Source organism: Hemiscyllium ocellatum, chromosome 27 (genome assembly GCF_020745735.1).
Source record: "Hemiscyllium ocellatum isolate sHemOce1 chromosome 27, sHemOce1.pat.X.cur, whole genome shotgun sequence".
In the NCBI taxonomy this organism is placed as follows: domain Eukaryota; kingdom Metazoa; phylum Chordata; class Chondrichthyes; order Orectolobiformes; family Hemiscylliidae; genus Hemiscyllium; species Hemiscyllium ocellatum.
The window spans coordinates 3,795,694-3,813,213 of NC_083427.1; the positions used below are offsets into that span (position 1 = coordinate 3,795,694).

The 17,520-nt window shown below is 44.5% G+C and overlaps 1 protein-coding gene across 1 annotated transcript; it reads left to right on the forward strand.

Moving 5' to 3' along the window:
* Positions 1–2,880: 2,880 nt before the first annotated feature.
* LOC132828697 (gastrula zinc finger protein XlCGF71.1-like) lies at positions 2,881–6,021 on the forward strand. The gene is made up of 2 exons (XM_060845780.1): positions 2,881–3,214; positions 4,486–6,021. Exon 2 carries the CDS (start codon positions 4,904–4,906, stop codon positions 5,702–5,704), a length of 801 nt encoding a protein of 266 aa, XP_060701763.1. The 5' UTR covers positions 2,881–3,214; positions 4,486–4,903; the 3' UTR covers positions 5,705–6,021.
* The last annotated feature ends 11,499 nt before the right edge of the window (positions 6,022–17,520 follow it).

Consider the following 17,520-nt stretch of genomic DNA (forward strand, 5'->3'; position numbering starts at 1 on the left):
CATCGGAAATGTGGGTCTTTTTTTAAATTAAATCCCCTGGTTATGGCCTTTTATCTTCTTTTAAAAACAAAAGGTTCCTGATACCTCACCAGGTGCCAGTATCAAGTTGGCAATCTAAGACCATAATATAATTTTGTAATCTTGCCTGGGATCATAAGAATATTAACCAAGCCTTTTTAAAAAATCTAATTATTGATTTGAATTAACGTTCGCTAACTTATAATCATTTGTTGCAGGTTTGAATCAGTGATTGTCAGAATAACATTATGTAAAGCATATTAAGTACTATCATGATACTACATGTTACTTCTAAGCTGGCTTCTGTATTAGCTTATGTAGTAATGTTTAGTCTGAGAATGACTGATTATTTTACTAAAAATGACAGTCTAAACTTTCATACATTGCCTGGAATGTGTGCAATGCTTTAACAGTTCATTGATGCCTCACTATTCCTTTTAAATCCAACTTTGATCTGCATAAAATGACCGCAAGACATTGTTCCACTTTGTTAACCATTTCTTTTTACACCAGTTTTGAGGTTATAATTACTACAACGAAAGCAACTTGAAGAACTTGAAGACTGGGCATACCAAGGACAGACAAGAGAGCAGGTTGCTGTGTTGAAATGACTGACTATGAGGTGTCATGATTTGGAAATGCCTGCGTTCGACTGGGGTGTACAAAGTTAAAAATCACACAATACCAGGTTATAGTCAACAGGTTTAATTGGTAGCACACTAGCTTTTGGAGCGTCGCTCCTTCATCAGGTGGTAGTGGAGGGCTCAATCCTAACACACAGTGTATAGCAAAAATTTACAATGTGTTAGGATTGAGCCCTCCACTACCACTTGATGAAGGAGCGATGCTTCGAAAGCTGGTGTGCTTCCAATTAAGCGTGTTGGACTATAACCTGGTGTTGTGATTTTTGACTATGGGAAGGTCAGGGTCATGCTTGCACACAGACCGGAAGAGTTCTGCAAAACGATCACCCAGTCTGTCTTTGGTTTCTCCAAAGTAGAGTGGGCTACATTGGGTGCAGCAAGTACAATACACAACAATACTCTACATTGGAGAAACCAAACGCAGACTGGGTGACCACTTAGCAGAACGCCTCCTGTCTGTGTGCAAACATGACACGACCTTCCCGTAACCGGTCATTTTAACACAGCATCCTGCTTGCATGCCCCCTTGTCTGTTCTTGATATGCAGCAGTGTTCCAATGAATTCCAGCACAAACTGGAAGAACAACATCTCATCTTCAAACTGGGCACTTTTCAGCCTTCTGGACTTAATTTGAAGATGTTGAACTCAATACTCCAATTTCTTCCCTTCCGTTTTAGCTTTCCTTATGTTCTCCCATTCCATCCCTTTCCCTTAGCTTTACTTGTTTCATTCTATGTTAGCATGTCCTCTCTTTCCTTCCCCCATCCCAGTCAGACTCTCTGCCCTTTCAGAGCTGGGAGGTAGATACACCATTGTGCAGGCATTCTCAATCTGAACTGTCAACATCTTTTCTCCCCAGCACGCCACACCTTGACCCCCCAACTACAGCACAAATGCTGTCCCCTGCACATTCCACTTCAGCTCTGATGAACAGTAATCTAGACTTGAACCGTTAGCTTGCTCTCTCTCCATGGATGCTGTCTGACCCACTGTGATCTCCAGCATTTGTTATTTTTGGTACAGCATCCAGCATCTGCAATAATTTGCATCTACTTTAGATGGGACAATGTTGCAATTCGCATTTCCTCACTGGTGGATAAACCTGTAAGCCTTGCACTTGGAATTCCATGTATAGTGTTATGTGTTATTGCATAATTTGCACCCTCACCTTCCTTGTCACAGGAAGACATGTTTTTGCTACTAGAAGTAGGATATTTAACCCAATGGTTGTGAATATCCCCTCAATACATGATATGGAGGTGCCTGGTGTTGAACTGGGGTGGACAAAGGTAAAAATCACACAACACCAGGTTATAGTCCAGCAGGTTCATTTAGAAGTACTAGCTTTCAGAGTGCTGATCCTTCATCAGCCATCTCATGGGGCAGGATCATAAGACACAAAAGTTACAGCTAAAGATCACAAAGCCATGCAATTTAAAGTATATATTGAACAAACCTAGATTGCTGTTAAGTCTTTCATCTTTTAGAATGGGTTGTAGGCTTCAGTTCAATAATAGGTAAATCCCAGAACTTCTTTTAAGTCACATTCTCGAGATATCTTAAGGTTTTATTTTTAAAACGTGGCATTTGAGCTCAGACAATTTACTTCCAAATAAACCTGTTGGACTATAACCTGCTTTGTGATTTTTAACTCAGTACATGATTTGGAGGTGTCGGTGTTTGACTGGGGTGTACAAAGTTGAGAATCACGCAACACCAGATTATAGTCCATCAGGTTTATTTGGAAGCACTAGCTTTCGTCAGGTGTAGGACACAGAGTTTAGAGCAAAAAGTTTACAGTGTGATGCAACTGAAATTATCCATCGAAAAAGACCTGGATTGTTTGTTTAAGTCCCTCGCCCTTTAGAATGGCAGTGTTGATCACTCTCCATGACGCGGAGGTGCCTGGCGTTGGATTGGGGTGCACCCAAGGTAGAAATGACACAACCTCAGGTGATGGGGTCCGACAGCTTCTGTGTCCAGGACCCACTTTGCCCTCCATCGAGGACAGTGGCAGTGGCGCAGGACCGCCCCTTGGGGGCACTGTGCGGAGCATGCGCAGAGTCAGCGATGGGGGCGTGGCACCGCTGCGGCCGGGTGAGGGCGCGGCAGTGTAGGTGGGGGGGGGGGGGGAAGCGACGGAGTCGGCGCGGGGGAAGTTTCTAAACGCACAGAGAAGGCTTCATTCCAGACCAGGGACTTTTATTTTGCAGTCCGCGGTCATTGGTTTTTTTTCCTCCTTTGCTGTCCCCCCGCCAACCCCGAGACCAGGCATCTTGTAGGCGCCTGGGAGCATGCGCAGACTTTCCCATTGACGCCACAAAAGAAGTGGGTGGGGCTCCGGTGGCCCGGGAAGGGGGCGGGGCCACACGGGGAGCAGGGTTTTCTCAGCAGATTCAGGCAGCGCCCTGAGGCCATGCAGCCCATTCATTGAGTGGGAGGGCAGAGGCTGCATAACCCCTGGGCAGTCACCTGAAGACACTACCACTCGACGTCTGGTCACACCTCTGTCCCCATGGCTGATCTTCACTTGTCCAGTGTGGAAGTGGGGGTGAGTAACTGGGAGGGAGGGAGAGAGAGGATCCTCGTTTGGACTTGCAGAGATTTGAGCTGAAAATGTGTTGCTGGAAAAGGGCTTATGCCCGAAATGTCAAATCTCCTGCTCCTTGGATGCTGCCTGACCTGCTGCGCTTTTCCAGCAACCCATTTTCAGCTCTGATCTCCAGCATCTGCAGACCTCACTTTCTACCTGCAGAGATTTCCCAGCACGTCCACCTACTTCACTTATTGCCTCTGTTGTTCTCTATCTGGTCTCCTCTACATCAGGGAAGACAGGTCGCCAACTCGTGGAACGGTTTGGGGGACATCTCCGGGACACGCACCCCACTGCCCTGTGGCCGACCATTTCAAACCCCACTTCCCCCAAGGACATGCAAGTCCTGGGCCGCCTCCACCGCCAAATCAAATCCACACGCCAACTGGAGGTAGAACACCTCATCTTCTGCCTTGGGGCCTTTCAACCACAGGGCATCAACATCGACTTCACTAGTTTCCCGATCTCCCCTCCCCTCCTCACTTCATCCCATATCCAGCCCTCCCACTCAGCACTGTCCTACCTGTCCAGCTTCCATCCCACCTATCTGCTCCAATCTCTCCACCGACCTATCGCATTTACCCTCCTGCCTGAAACACCTATCGCTGTCCACCTGCCTTCCCCCTAAGCCCAGCCCCACTACCCTATTTACCTTTCATTCCCTTTTCCCCCACCATATTCCTGATGAAGGTCTCATGCCCGAGACATCGACTCGTCTGCTCCCCGGATGCTGCCTGACCTGCTGTGATTTTCCAGCACCACCCCTTTCAACTCTGACTCTCCAGCATCTGTAGTCCTCGCTTTTTTCCTATTGGCTGAAGTTATGGAATAGCATCAGTCTATCAAGCCTGCTTCCCCATGGTACAGCGTGATCTGCCTTCTCTGCAGTAACAGGTTGCCAACATCTCTTTCATGATCTTGTCTGTTCCCAGATAATCCCGTTGAGGGTGTCCTGTGGTCTCCACTAATACACTTGACACCTTCCACAACCACTGGGCATCTCAGGGGGCACAGTATCTCAGAGGAACTGGGAATAACTTTTTTCCAGTTTAGTAAGGAATGCTTCCTTTCTTTTGGTCCGCTGCTTACTTTGACTTCTTTTAGTTTGACTGGAGCATATGTTTGGGTGAACAAGAGCAAAAAGGTTACTCCAATAAAACTAGAAAAATCCGATCTGGATTCCTTTCCTGGACTGATTATAATACTGATGCTGTCAACTCCTTTTACAGGAGATTGGGAGGTGATTTGCAAATGGAAAACTTGAAGCGAATATCATATCAAGAACGGAACTCAATTCAGCAGGACCTAAATATTTCGAATGTGGAAGGAATAATATTGGCCGGCATATGAGAGAGACAGCAGAGTGAGTGTTCCAGTGAGCTGATTATGGAAAGAGCTTTAACCAATTACACAGACTCTTAAAAACGCTCATACAACGGGAAGAGACCATACACCTGCTCTGTGTGCAGACAAAGCTTCAACTGATCATCAAACCTGGAGACACATAAGGACATTAGCACCACGGAGAAACCATGGAAATGTGGGTTCTGCGACAAGAGGTTCAAATTCCCGTCCAAGCTTGAGATTCATCGACGCAGTCACACTGGGGAAAGGCCATTCCCTTGCTCTGTGTGTGGGAAGGAATTTATGAACGAATCTCACCTTATTGCCCACCAAGTAGTTCACACTGAAACGCGACCTTTCAAATGTTCCGATTGTCAGAAGAGCTTCAAAAATGCAGGGGGTCTGTTGGCTCACCAGCGATTCCACACTGAGGAGAGGCCCTTCAGCTGCAGTTACTGTGGGAAGGGATTCACCCGGTCATCCAGGCTTACCGAGCACCAGCGGGTTCACACTGGGGAGAGACCGTTCACCTGCTCCAAGTGTGGGAAGGGGTTCACTTGTTTGACCAGCCTCAATTCGCACCAGTTTGTTCACACTGATCAGAAACCATTTCGGTGTTCTTGCTGTGAGAAATGCTTTAAAAGTACAGGTGACCTGCTCCAACATCAGCGGGTTCACACTGGGGAGCGGCCGTTCACCTGCTCGGAATGTGGGAAAGGGTTCGCCCACTCCTCCCACCTACTGAGGCACCAGCCGGTTCACAGCGGAGAGAGGCCGTTCGCCTGCTCTGTGTGCGGAAAGGGATTCGCTCAGTCGTCCACCCTGCTGAGGCACCAGTTAGTTCACACTGACGAGAGACCTTTTCAATGTCCAGCCTGCGGGAAGTGCTATAAAAGTTCTCGGGAACTGGTGTCCCATCAACGTGTTCACTCTGATGAGAGACCTTTCCGGTGCTCCCAGTGTGAAACTTCCTTCAGGAGATCTTCTCAACTCACTGCACACCAGCGGATTCACACTGGGGAGAGGCCATTCATGTGTTCTGACTGTGGAAAGGGATTTGCTCAGTCATCCAACCTGCAGAAACACCAGCGAGTTCACAAGTAACTGCAGTGATTATCTTTTGCTGTTAATCCCTACCACAAACATTGGTATTTGTCAATTATCCATGAGTTTGCTGTCTTCATTAACTTTAGTTATTGTCGCTTTATGACTAAGGGGGTGGTTTGAAGTCTTCTTTGCCTGTTTGTTACAGAATAGGGAGGCATTTGCAATGAGAACCCAAGATTGATATCTTTGAGCTCATGTCTCAGTTCCTAGTCATTTTGTGAAGTTCCCATTAAATCAGACACTTGCTTATCATTGACCATTTACTTTCCTTTAGTTGTTCATTATCTCGTTTTTTTTTAAACTTTTGTTTTCTGCTGTGTTTAACTCTTGGAAACAGTTTGTTACCTTTAATATTTTAAAGGCAAAATTAATAAAGAAGAACACAATTTACTCAGAAAATACTAATTTCGAGAAGTTACCTTGGGTATAGTAAAGTCTAAAGGATTATATAATTGCAAAATTAAACACATTGCTGCAAAATTACATTTACTTAAACCAACTAAAACCTACCAGCACAAGGATATTCTTGTAGTTATAATTTCTTTATCAAGGCAAACAAGCCAGGAGTATACTCTCTCTGTCTTATTCAACCTCTGAAGTCTGGGTATGGCTAGTCGTAAGTTAAACAGAGGCTCCTCACCCTTAACAGTGATAATTCTAAAACATTAGGTTATCATTTTCACTTTGATCCCAATTCCAGGGTGTATTTCAGTATCAAATGAAGCTAAACAAGGTCTCGCTATTACAGGATGAATATCCGTATTGCCTATACTTAAGCAGAATAACGTAATTTAATTGTGTGATAGAATATTGCTTGGAAACAAGACTGGGGCTTGATATAAAGTTTTGAATACTGTATTGTGAAGAATTTCTTTTGTTTTCTTGGAGCCAAGGGAGGACAGGAAAAGTTTCTGTCTGTAACAGCCGCTCCTTTCTTTGAGGTATTTTAGGTGTTGGAGGTGATTTCCTCAAATTCCAGGAGCGGCAATTACTGTTTTATATGCTGCTACGTTGCTTTGGAACTTTGGGGGGAGAAATGTCAAAACAACAGCAGTTTTAAAAAGGAAAAGAACAGACAAAGGAAGCACATGGTGAGATCAGTGCAGGAGAGAGAGAAAGAAACTGACACTACAGTGTATCTGCACAGTTACTGCCTTTGCTGTTTGAATTCACTTATCGCTGGACATTGGAGTGTGTCTGGGAAAATTAACAAACAATGACATTCACAACCGATCTTGGAGGAACTGTTTGGGCGAAGCTCACAGCACAGAAGGAAACGGCACGGTGGTACAGTGGTTAGCACTGCTGCCTCACAGCGCCAGAGACCCGGGTTCAATTCCCACCTCAGACGACTGACTGTGTGGAGTGTGCACATTCTCCCCAGTGTCTGCGTGGGTTTCCTCCGGGTGCTCAGGTTTCCTCCCACAGTCCAAAAATGTACAGGTTAGGTGAATTGGCCATGTAAATTGCCCGTAGTGTTAGGTGAAGGGGTAAAGGTAGGGGTATGGGTGGGTTGCGCTTCAGCGGGTCGGTGTGGACTTGTTGGGTCGAAGGGCCTGTTTCCACACTGTAGGTAATCTAATCTAATAAGTGAATTGTTTTAATTGTGTGGGTTCTTTCTTGATTATATGTTTTTTGAGATATGTCTCTTGATTAAATTTAAAATAAAAGCCATAACTATTAATTTAACCTGGGGCAGTGTTTTATAGAAGAATACGATGGTGTTATTTTCTGGGTCTGTAGATTGTGAAGGAGCAAAAATGGCCTTTAGTAGAGTGATATGTGCTTCTTGTCAGATGTGGGAGTTTAAAAGAGTTTAAGGGTTACTGCAGATTATATCTGCAATAAATGCTGTGGTTGTGAATCCTATCAGATTGAATGGATTGGTTGGAGAGACAGTTAGAGGCGATGAGGAATTTGCAACAGCAACAGTATGTGATGGTTGGCAGTTATAGGAAGGGGGAAAAGTCTCAGATACAGTTACATAGATGGGTCAACTCCAGGATAGGTAAGAGAGGTAGGCAGCTAGTGCAGGAAGTCTTCTGTGGCTATCCCCATTTCAAACAAGTATGCTGTTTTGGAAAATATAAGGGGTGATCAATTCACAGTGGAACGTAGCACAAACAGCCAAGTTTCTGGTATTGAGACTGGCTGTAATGCAACAAGAGGTTCGTCAGGTTCCAAGAGATCAATTGTGTTCGGGGACTCTCTAGTCCGAGGTACAGACAGATGTTCCTGTGGCCAGCAGCAAAAAAATCAGAATGGTGTGTTGCTTCCCTGGTTCCAGGATCAAGGATGTCTCAGAGAGGGTGCAGAATTTTCTCAAGGGGGAGAGGGGCCAGCAAAAGGTCATTGTCCACATTGGAACCAACGACATAGGAAGGGAAAAGGTTGAGATTCTCTCGGGAGATTACAGAGAGTTAGGCAGGAATTTAAAAAGGAGGTCCTCGAGAGTAGTAATATCTGGATTACACCCGGTGCTACAAGCTAGTGAGGGCAGGAATAGGAGGATAGAGCAGATGAATGCATGGCAAAGGAGCTTGTGTATGGGAGAAGGATTCACAATTTTGGATCATTGGAATCTCATCTGGGGTAGAAGTGACCTGTACAAGAAGGACAGATTGCACATAAATTGGAAGGGGACTAATAGACTGGCAGGGAGATTTGCTGGAGCTGCTCGGGAGGATTTAAACTAGTGATCTGAGGGGTGGGACCCAGAGAGACAGTGAGGAAAGAGATCAATCTGAGACTGGTACAGTTGAGAACAGAAGCGAGTCAGGGTAGGCAGGGACAAGGTAGGACTGATAAATTAAACCGCATTTATTTCAATGCAAGGGGCCAAACAGGGAAGGCAGATGAACTCAGGGCATGGTTAGGAACATGAGACTGTGATAACATAGCAATTACAGAAACATGGCTCAGGGATGGGCAGGACTGGCAGCTTAATGTTCCAGGATACAAATGCTACAGGAAGGACAGAAAGGGAGGCAAGAGAGGAGGGGGAGTGGTGTTTTTGATAAGGGATAGCATTACAGCTGTACTGAGGGAGGTTATTCCTGGAACTACATCCAGGGAAGTTATTTGGGTGGAACTGAGAAGTAAGAAAGGGATGATCACCTTATTGGGATTGTATTATAGACCCCCCCCCCCCCCAATAGTCAGAGGGCAATTGAGAAACAAATTTGTAAGGAGCTTTCAGCTATCTGTAAGAATAAAAGAGTGATTATGGTAGGGGACTTTAACTTTCAGAACATAGACCAGGACTGCCATAGTGTTAAGGGTTTAGATGGAGAGGACTTTGTTGAGTGTGTACAAGAACATTTTCTGATTCAGTATGTGGATGTATCTACTAGAGAAGGTGCAAAACTTGACCTACTCTTGGGAAATAAGGCAGGGCAGGTGACTGAGGTGTCAGTGGGGGAGCAGTTTGGGGCCAGCGACCATAATTCTATTAGTTTTAAAATAGTGATGGAAAAGGATAGACCAGATCTAAAAGTTGAAGTTCTAAATTGGAGAAAGGCCAATTTTGATGGTATTAGGCAAGAACTTTCAAAAGCTGATTGGAGGCAGATGTTCGCAGGTAAAGGGACGGCTAGAAAATGGGAAGCCTTCAGAAATGAGATAACGATAATCCAGAGAAAGTATATTCCTGTCAGGGTGAAAGGAAAGGCTGGTAGGTATAGGGAATACTGGATGATGAAAGAAATTTAAGGGTTTGGTTAAGAAAAAGAAGGAAGCATATGTCAGATACAGACAGGATAGATCGAGGGAATTCTTAGAAGAGTATAAAGACAGTAGGAGTATACCTAAGAGGGAAATCAGGAGGGCAAATAGGGGATATGAGATAGCGTCGGCAAATAGAATTAAGGAGAATCCAAAGGGTTTTTACAAATACATTAAGGACAAAAGGGTAACTAGGGAGAGAATAGGGCTCCTCAAAGATCAGCAAGGCAGCCTTTGAGTGGAGTCGCAGAAAATGGGGAAGATACTAAATGAGCATTTTGCATCAGTATTTACTGTGGAAAAGGATATGGAAGATATAGACTGTAGGGAAATAGATGGTGACATCTTGAAAAATGTCCATATTACAGAGGAGGAAGTGCTCGTTGTCTTGAAACGGTTAAAGGTGGATAAATCCCCAGGACCTGATCAGGTGTACCCGAGAACTCTGTGGGAAGCTAGAGAAGTGATTGCTGGGCCTCTTGCTGAGATATTTGTATCATCAATAGTCACAGGTAATGTGCTGGAAGACTGGAGGTTGGCTAACGTGATGCCACTGTTTAAGAAGGGTGGTAAGGACAACTAGGGAACTATAGACCAGTGAGCCTGACCTCGATGGTCGGCAGGTTGTTGGAGGGAATCCTGAGGGACAGGATGGACATGTGTTTGGAAAGGCAAGAACTGATTAGGGATAGTCAACATGGCTTTGTGCATGGGAAATCATGTCTCACAAACTTGATTGAGTTTTTTGGAGAAGTAACAAAGAGGATTGATGAGGGCAGAGCAGTGGATGTGATCTATACGGACTTCAGTAAGGCGTTCGACAAGGTTCCCCATGGGAGACTGATTAGCAAGGTTAGATCTCACAGAATACAGGGAAAACTATCCATTTGGATACAGAACTGGCTCAAAGGTAGAAGACAGAGGGTGGTGGTGGAGGGTTGTTTTTCAGACTGGAGGCCTGTGACCAGTGGATTGCCACAAGGATCAGTACTGGGCTCTCTAATTTTGTCATTTACATAAATGATTTGGATGCAAGCATAAGAGGTCCAGTGAGTAAGTTTGCAGATGACACCAAAATTGGAGGTGTAGTGGACAGCGTGGAGGGTTACCTCAGATTACAACAGGATCTTGATCAGATGGGCCAATGGGCTGAGAAGTGTTGGATGGAGTTTAATTCAGATAAATGCAAGGTGCTGCATTTTGGGAAAGCAAATCTTAGCAGGACTTATACACTTAATGGTAAGGTCCTAGGGAGTGTTGCTGAACAAAGAGACCTTGGAGCGCAGGTTCATAGCTCCTTGAAAGTGGAGTCGCAGGTAGATAGGATATTGAAGGCAGCGTTTGGTATGCTTTCCTTTATTGGTCAGAGTATTGAGTACAGGAGTTGAGAGGTCATGTTGCAGCTGTACAGGTCATTGCTTAGGCCACTGTTGGAATATTGTGTGCACATTTCGTCTCCTTCCTATCGGAAAGATGTTGTGAAACTTGAAAGGGTTCAGAAAAGATTTACAAGGATGTTGCCAGGGTTGGAGGATTTGAGCTACAGGGAGAGGCTGAACAGGCTGGGACTGTTTTCCCTGAAGCATCGGAGGCTGAGGGGCGACCTTATAGAGGTTTACAAAATTATGAGGGGCATGAATAGAATAACTAGACAAAGTCTTTTCTCTGGGGTGGGGGAGTCCAGATCTACAGGGCATAGGTTTAGGGTGAGAGGGGAAAGATATAAAAGAGACCTAAGGGGCAATTTTTTCACACACAGAGTGGTACGTGTATGGAATGAGCTGCCAGAGGAAGTGGTGGAGGCAGGTACAATTGCAACATTTAAGAGGCATCTGGATGGATATATGAATAGGAAGGGTTTGGAGGGATAGGGGCTGGGTGCTGACAGGTGGGACTAGATTGGGTTAGGATATCTGGTCGGCATGGACAGGTTCGACTGAAGGGTCTGTTTCCATGCTGTACATCTCTATGACTCTTAAGTCAATCATAAAATGTGAATTTCCATCCTAATCCTACATTCTGCTGATGTGAATAACTTCCAGTCCAGTTATGGTGTGAGTACTCTGGATTAAGTTAAATAAATCAGCTTTTTATTAAAAACACAATGTGGTGAATCTTGTTGTAAGTTTGTTTTGAAGTTGCTTCCTGTCTCCTCCATGCTCACATCAATAACATGTGTGAGGAGCTCATCAAGCTTTTTTGTCTCTACTTTCGTGACAATCTGATCAGGTGTCTCTGCTGCTCCCCTCCCTTTCATGAGGCCAAACCACCCTCCGAGTTGAAAAACAGAAAAGCTCTGGCAGCATCTGTAGAGAGAAATCAGAGTTCATGCTTCGGATTGAGTGACACTTTCCAGCATCTGCAGTTCTTCCACTTTTTACTAATTATTTGTTGTTATTACGATGCTTGAAACTCTCAGAATTGTTCCACAGAACATGTTTAAATCAGATTGCATTAAAACTTAGAAATGATGCTTGCAAATTGCATAAAGTTCTTGCCCTGAGACCTGAATCTCCATCTTTGGTGAGTTCTCTCTCATCTCACATCTCCTTTTGTCCACGAGACCCAGCTCCTGGTCTGTCATCCCAATTCCCACTAATCTGCTCTTTCTCTCCCTTCTCTCTCTTATCTCTCTATCTCTCTCTCTCTCCCATACAAATCTGCCATCATCACCCTCTCCGCCATATACAAACCCTTCAGTTGATCCCACTGTCTTGCAAATTACTGCCATCCCTGAAGTCCATGATAATTTTGTCACCTCCCAAATCTGTGCAATCTTTCTCAGAACTCTAGATCTGAATTCAGCTATTCGACACTATCAGACTAGCTCCTCGCAATCCCACAAATGGCATCATGTGAGCAGATCTCACTGAACCATGACAAAACCTGTTTATTTCAGTTACATTTCTGCACTCATTCAGTGATCACTGTAGATCCCACTGAACTATGACACAAGTTGTGTCTGAGTTACATTTTCTCCTCTGCAGTGATCAGACCTCACTGAATTGTGACACAAGCCATGTCTATCTGAGTGACGGTTATACAGACTCACTCACTCATTCAGTGACCAGTCCCACTGAAATATGATATAAGTTGGGTCCAGCTGAATTACATTTACAGTGATACAGACTCAATCACTTCGTGATCAGGTCTTGCTGAATTATAACTGCAGCAAATTTTAATTCTGGCAAGCTCTTTGCATAATAAAATAATACAAGGCATTTCACAGGAAGGTAAGACAATATTAGGTTCAGGAGGTAAGTGAAGTAGTGTTATGAAGGTGTAGATGTTTACTGTACCTTAGAGAGTTGAAAAATTAGTAAGGACTGACAGCACAAACCAAGGTATCAATGTCGAAACAAATAGCAGCAGCTGTGTTGCCATGAAACAAAAACAAACTCTAATTCGGCCAATCAGTTTAAATTATGTTCCAAGATACCAAACTACAATCAAATTTGGAATTAATATTTTGATAATATTAAAACCAATGAAATGGTCCGATGTTTTGGGGCATAAAACAAAATATTTTGAACAGTTAAGGGGAGAACTGCCAAAGACCAATAAATGCCGACTGCTAGCTGAAAAGCTCTCTGAAAGGTACCTGTCTGTGGGGAGTTTGTGCAGCAGAACATTGAGGCTGACCAGGAGAGAATCTATAGAGGAAAATCTACAAAGCTGACTTTTTTTTGTTTGTCTTAATCAGGATGTTGTTATCGGATTAGTAGAATGGGAGGTAAAAGATAGGTTTAACAGAAAGGAGTTGTACATAGTTGTTGGTTTTAATATTCTGTGTTGGACTTAAAGTAAAAATTAACAACTTTATTCTTTAAGTAGTGACCTCTGAGATAGTTCTTTGCCTCTCGAATTTTAACAGATTACAGCATGAGGTGAATTATTTCTGTATGGCTGGTTTAAATTCGTAGAGAGGTTTACCCTGTGTCATAACAAGTAGAAAGGTGGAGAGGTTTAGGGAGGACAGACTATGGCATAACATCCAGGCCACTGAAAACACAGTCATCAAAGATGGAGTCATTATAATTGGGGTAAAGGATATTGAGTAATTGTGCTTCATGTGCGTGGGCCCCAAAGACCACGCTCAAGGTCCAAATCTGAACTTTGAAACGTAGAATCCTATAGTACAGAAAAGGCCATTATTTCTATAACACCAAAATTATGCGACCTAACTAGTCCTATGTTTCCACACTGGGCCCGTAGCTTTGACTCGTATGATACTTCAAATGCTCATCTAAATACTTTGTAAAGGTTGTGAGGGTTCCTGTCCTCCCAGGGAGTGGACCATCTATTAGCGGAGACATAGCAAATTGGTGGGTAATATTAGTAAAGTTGTAATCCTACACCCAAGGTGTTCATGCTGTGGATTCAAATTACACCACTGCAAATTTGAACGCAATTTTTAAAAAAAGCCTAGAGTTAAAAAAGCTAGCCTAATCAATGTTTATTGTCGTAAAAGTCCATCCTGTTCAGTATTGTGCTTTCACACAGGATATGGGTCGTCCTTACCTTGAGAAGGAAAGTCTGACTGCAATTATACAAGGTGTTGATTAAACCACACCTGGAGCACTGAGAACAGTTTTGGCTCACTTATTTAAGGAAAGATATCATTTTGTTCGAGGTAGTTCAGGGCAGGTTCACCAGGATGATGCCTGATGCAGAGGGATTGTCAAGAGCAAATGCTAAATGGGTTGGGGCTGTATTCATTGGTGCAGAATGAGAAGTCATCTCATTGAAATCTATCGGATTTTATAAGGTGCTTGACAGGCTATATACTGAGAGGAGGTTTCCCCTCATGGGAGGGTCTAGCAGCTAAGAGTGTGGTCTCAGAATAAAGGCGTGACAATTGAAGACTGAGATGAAGAGGAAATTCTTCTAGGAGGTTTGAGTGTTCTTTGGAATTCCTTGCTACAGAGAGCTGTGGGAGCAGAGCCCTTGTGTATGTTAAAGCTGAGATAGATAGATAGGTTCTTGGTCAGTTGGGGAATCCCAGGCTATTGGGAAAACCCAGCAAAATACAACGTGGGGAATGTCAGATCAGCTGTGATCCTATTGATGGTGAAGGAGGCTTGATAAGCCAAATGGCCTACTCCTATTCCTTTTTCTTGTGGTCTTACGATGCAATTCAAGACACAGCAATGACACTGTGCCCCAGGTAATGGGGGACCAGCATTCAATGCTGGCCTAGCCAGTGACACTCAGATCCCATGATCGAAACTTTTTAAAAACCTTGTTCTCAGAGAGTAACCATTCTCCGTAGAAACCACTTGTACGCTCTGTGTTGATTGACACCATTCAAAGTGAGTTGAAGTAAAGGACTGCGGATGCTGGAGACTTGCAACAAAAACAGAAATAGCTGGGGAAACTCAGCAGGTCTGGTCGCATCTGTGTGGAGAAAGCAGAGCTAATTTTTCAAGTTGGTGACTCTTCAGCACTGATAGCAGCTAGAGGAACAAAAATAACATTGAACAGAAGGTGGGAGGGAGGAAGGATGTAGAGAGAAAGAGGTGAGCAGATAGAAATCATAAAATCCCAATAATGCAGCTGTCCATCCCAATCCTCCAGAGAGCATCCCATCCCTCTATCTTGTATTTCCCATGGCTAATCTTGCACAGCCTTGGACACTATAGCATGGCCAATCCATCTAACCTGTACATCTTTGGAAACCCATGCAGACACGGGGAGAATGTCTATTTGGAGTTTGCACAGTCACCAGAGGGTGGAATCAAACCCAGGTCCCTGGCACTATCAGGTAGTGGTGCTAACCACTGGGCCTTCATGCCACCCCATCGGTGGAGATAGAGTCCAGAGAGAGATATATGAAAGGGGTAGGGCCTTTTATTGATAGTAGGCCAGGACCGAGAGAAGCTGAATAATTGATTTGGAGATGCCGGTGTTGGACTGGGGTGGACAACGTTAAAAATCACACAACACCAGGTTATAGTCCAACAGGTTTATTTGGAAGCACTAACTTTTGAAACGCTGCCTCTTCATCAGGTGGTTGTGGATGAGAGCTGAGAGGAGGAGAGAATGGGAAGGCTATGCTGAAAGCAATCCACATCATGACAGGACTAGGGTGTGGGGATAGGTTAAAGAAGACATGGAAGGGCGGAATTAGGCTCTGAAGTTATTAGACTCAATGCTGAGTCCGAGAGGTTGCAGGGTCCCCAAGAAAATTAGATGCTGATATTCCTTCAGTCCAACCTGTCCACGCCGACCAGATATCCCAACCCAATCGAGTCCCACCTGCCAACACCCAGCCCATATCCCTCCAAAATCTTCCTATTCATATACCCATCCAAATGCCTCAGAAATGTTGCAATTGTACCAGCCTCCACCACGTCCTCTGGCAACTCATTCCATACACATACCACCCTCTGCATGAAAAAGTTGCCCCTTAGATGTCTTTTATATCTTTCCCCTCTCACCCTAAACCTATGCCCTCTAGTTCTGGACTCCCCGATCCCAGGGAAAAGACTTTGTCTATTTATCCTATCCGTGCCCCTCATAATTTTGTAAACCTCTATAAGGCCACCTCTCGGCCTCCGACGCTCCAGGGAAAACAGCCCCAGCCTGTTCAGCCTCTCCCTATAGCTCAAACCCTCCAACCCTGGCAACATTCTTGTAAATCTTTTCTGAAGCCTTTCAAGTTTCACAACATCTTTCCGATAGGAAGGAGACCAGAATTGCATGCAATATTCCAACGGTGTGGGTGGTCTAACCAATGTCCTGCACAGCCACAACATGACCTCCCAACTCCTGTACTCAATACTCTGACCAATAAAGGAAAGCATACCAAATGCTGCCTTCTTCACTATCCTATCTACCTGTGACTCCACTTTCAAGGAGCTATGAACCTGCACTCCAAGGTCTCTCTGTTCTGCAACACTCCCTAGGACCTTACCATTAAGTGTAGAAGTCCTGCTAAGATTTGCTTTCCCAAAATGCAGCACCTTGCATTTATCTGAATTAAACTCCATCTACCACTTCTCAGCCCATTGGCCCATCTGGTCCGGATCCTGTTGTAATCTGAGGTAATCCTCTTCGCTGTCCATTACACCTCCAATTTTGGTGTCATCTGCAAACTTACTAACTGTACCTCTTATGCTCGCATTCAAATCATTTACGTAAATGACAAAAAGTAGAGGATCCAGCACCGATCATTGTGGCACTCCACTGGTCACAGGCTTCCAGTCTGAAAAACAATCCTCCACTATCACCCTCTGTCTTCTACCTTTGAGCCAGTTCTGTATCCAAATGGCTAGTTCTCCCTTTATTCCATGAGATCTAACATTGCTAATCAGTCTCCCATGGGGAACCTTGTCAAACGCCTTACTAAAGTCCATATAGATCACATCCACTGCTCTGCCCTCATCAATCTTCTTTGTTACTTCTTCAAAAAACTCAATCAAGTTTGTGAGACATGATTTCCCACGCATAAAGCCATGTTGATTATCCCTAATCAGTCCTTGCCTTTCCAAATACATGTACATCTTGTCCCTCAGGATTCCCTCCAACAACTTGCCCACCACTGAGGTCAGGCTCACCGGTCTATAGTTACCTGGCTTGTCTTTACCACCCTTCTTAAACGGTGGCATCACGTTTGCCAACCTCTAGTCTTCCAGCACCTCACCTGTGACTATCGATGATACAAATATCTCAGCTAGAGGCCCAGCAATCACTACTCTAGCTACCCATTGTTAACGTGGAATCTGTTCTGGATCCAACAGCTGACCACAGGCCCCCTACCTCAGGGCAGAAGGTCTGGGTTGAAAAGCCAACTGCCCCATAGGTGTATCACAGCACACCCAAAAAGGGTGATTAACAACAAAAACATTGTACAACATGAAACCACTGGCAAGCAGATGGTAAGCTGGTCCCTGGCGGTGTGAGGCAGCAATGCTAACCACTGAACCACCTTTCTGTCCCTCATTTACACCCACACTTCCAGCTGATGGGATCGAAGCATCTCTTCTCCTTTGTTTTATTTGATATTTGACTTCTTCGACCAAGCTTCTGAAACCTGGTTTGGGAGATGGGGGCACACTTCCACACATGGGAAGTGTACTTCAGTGTGT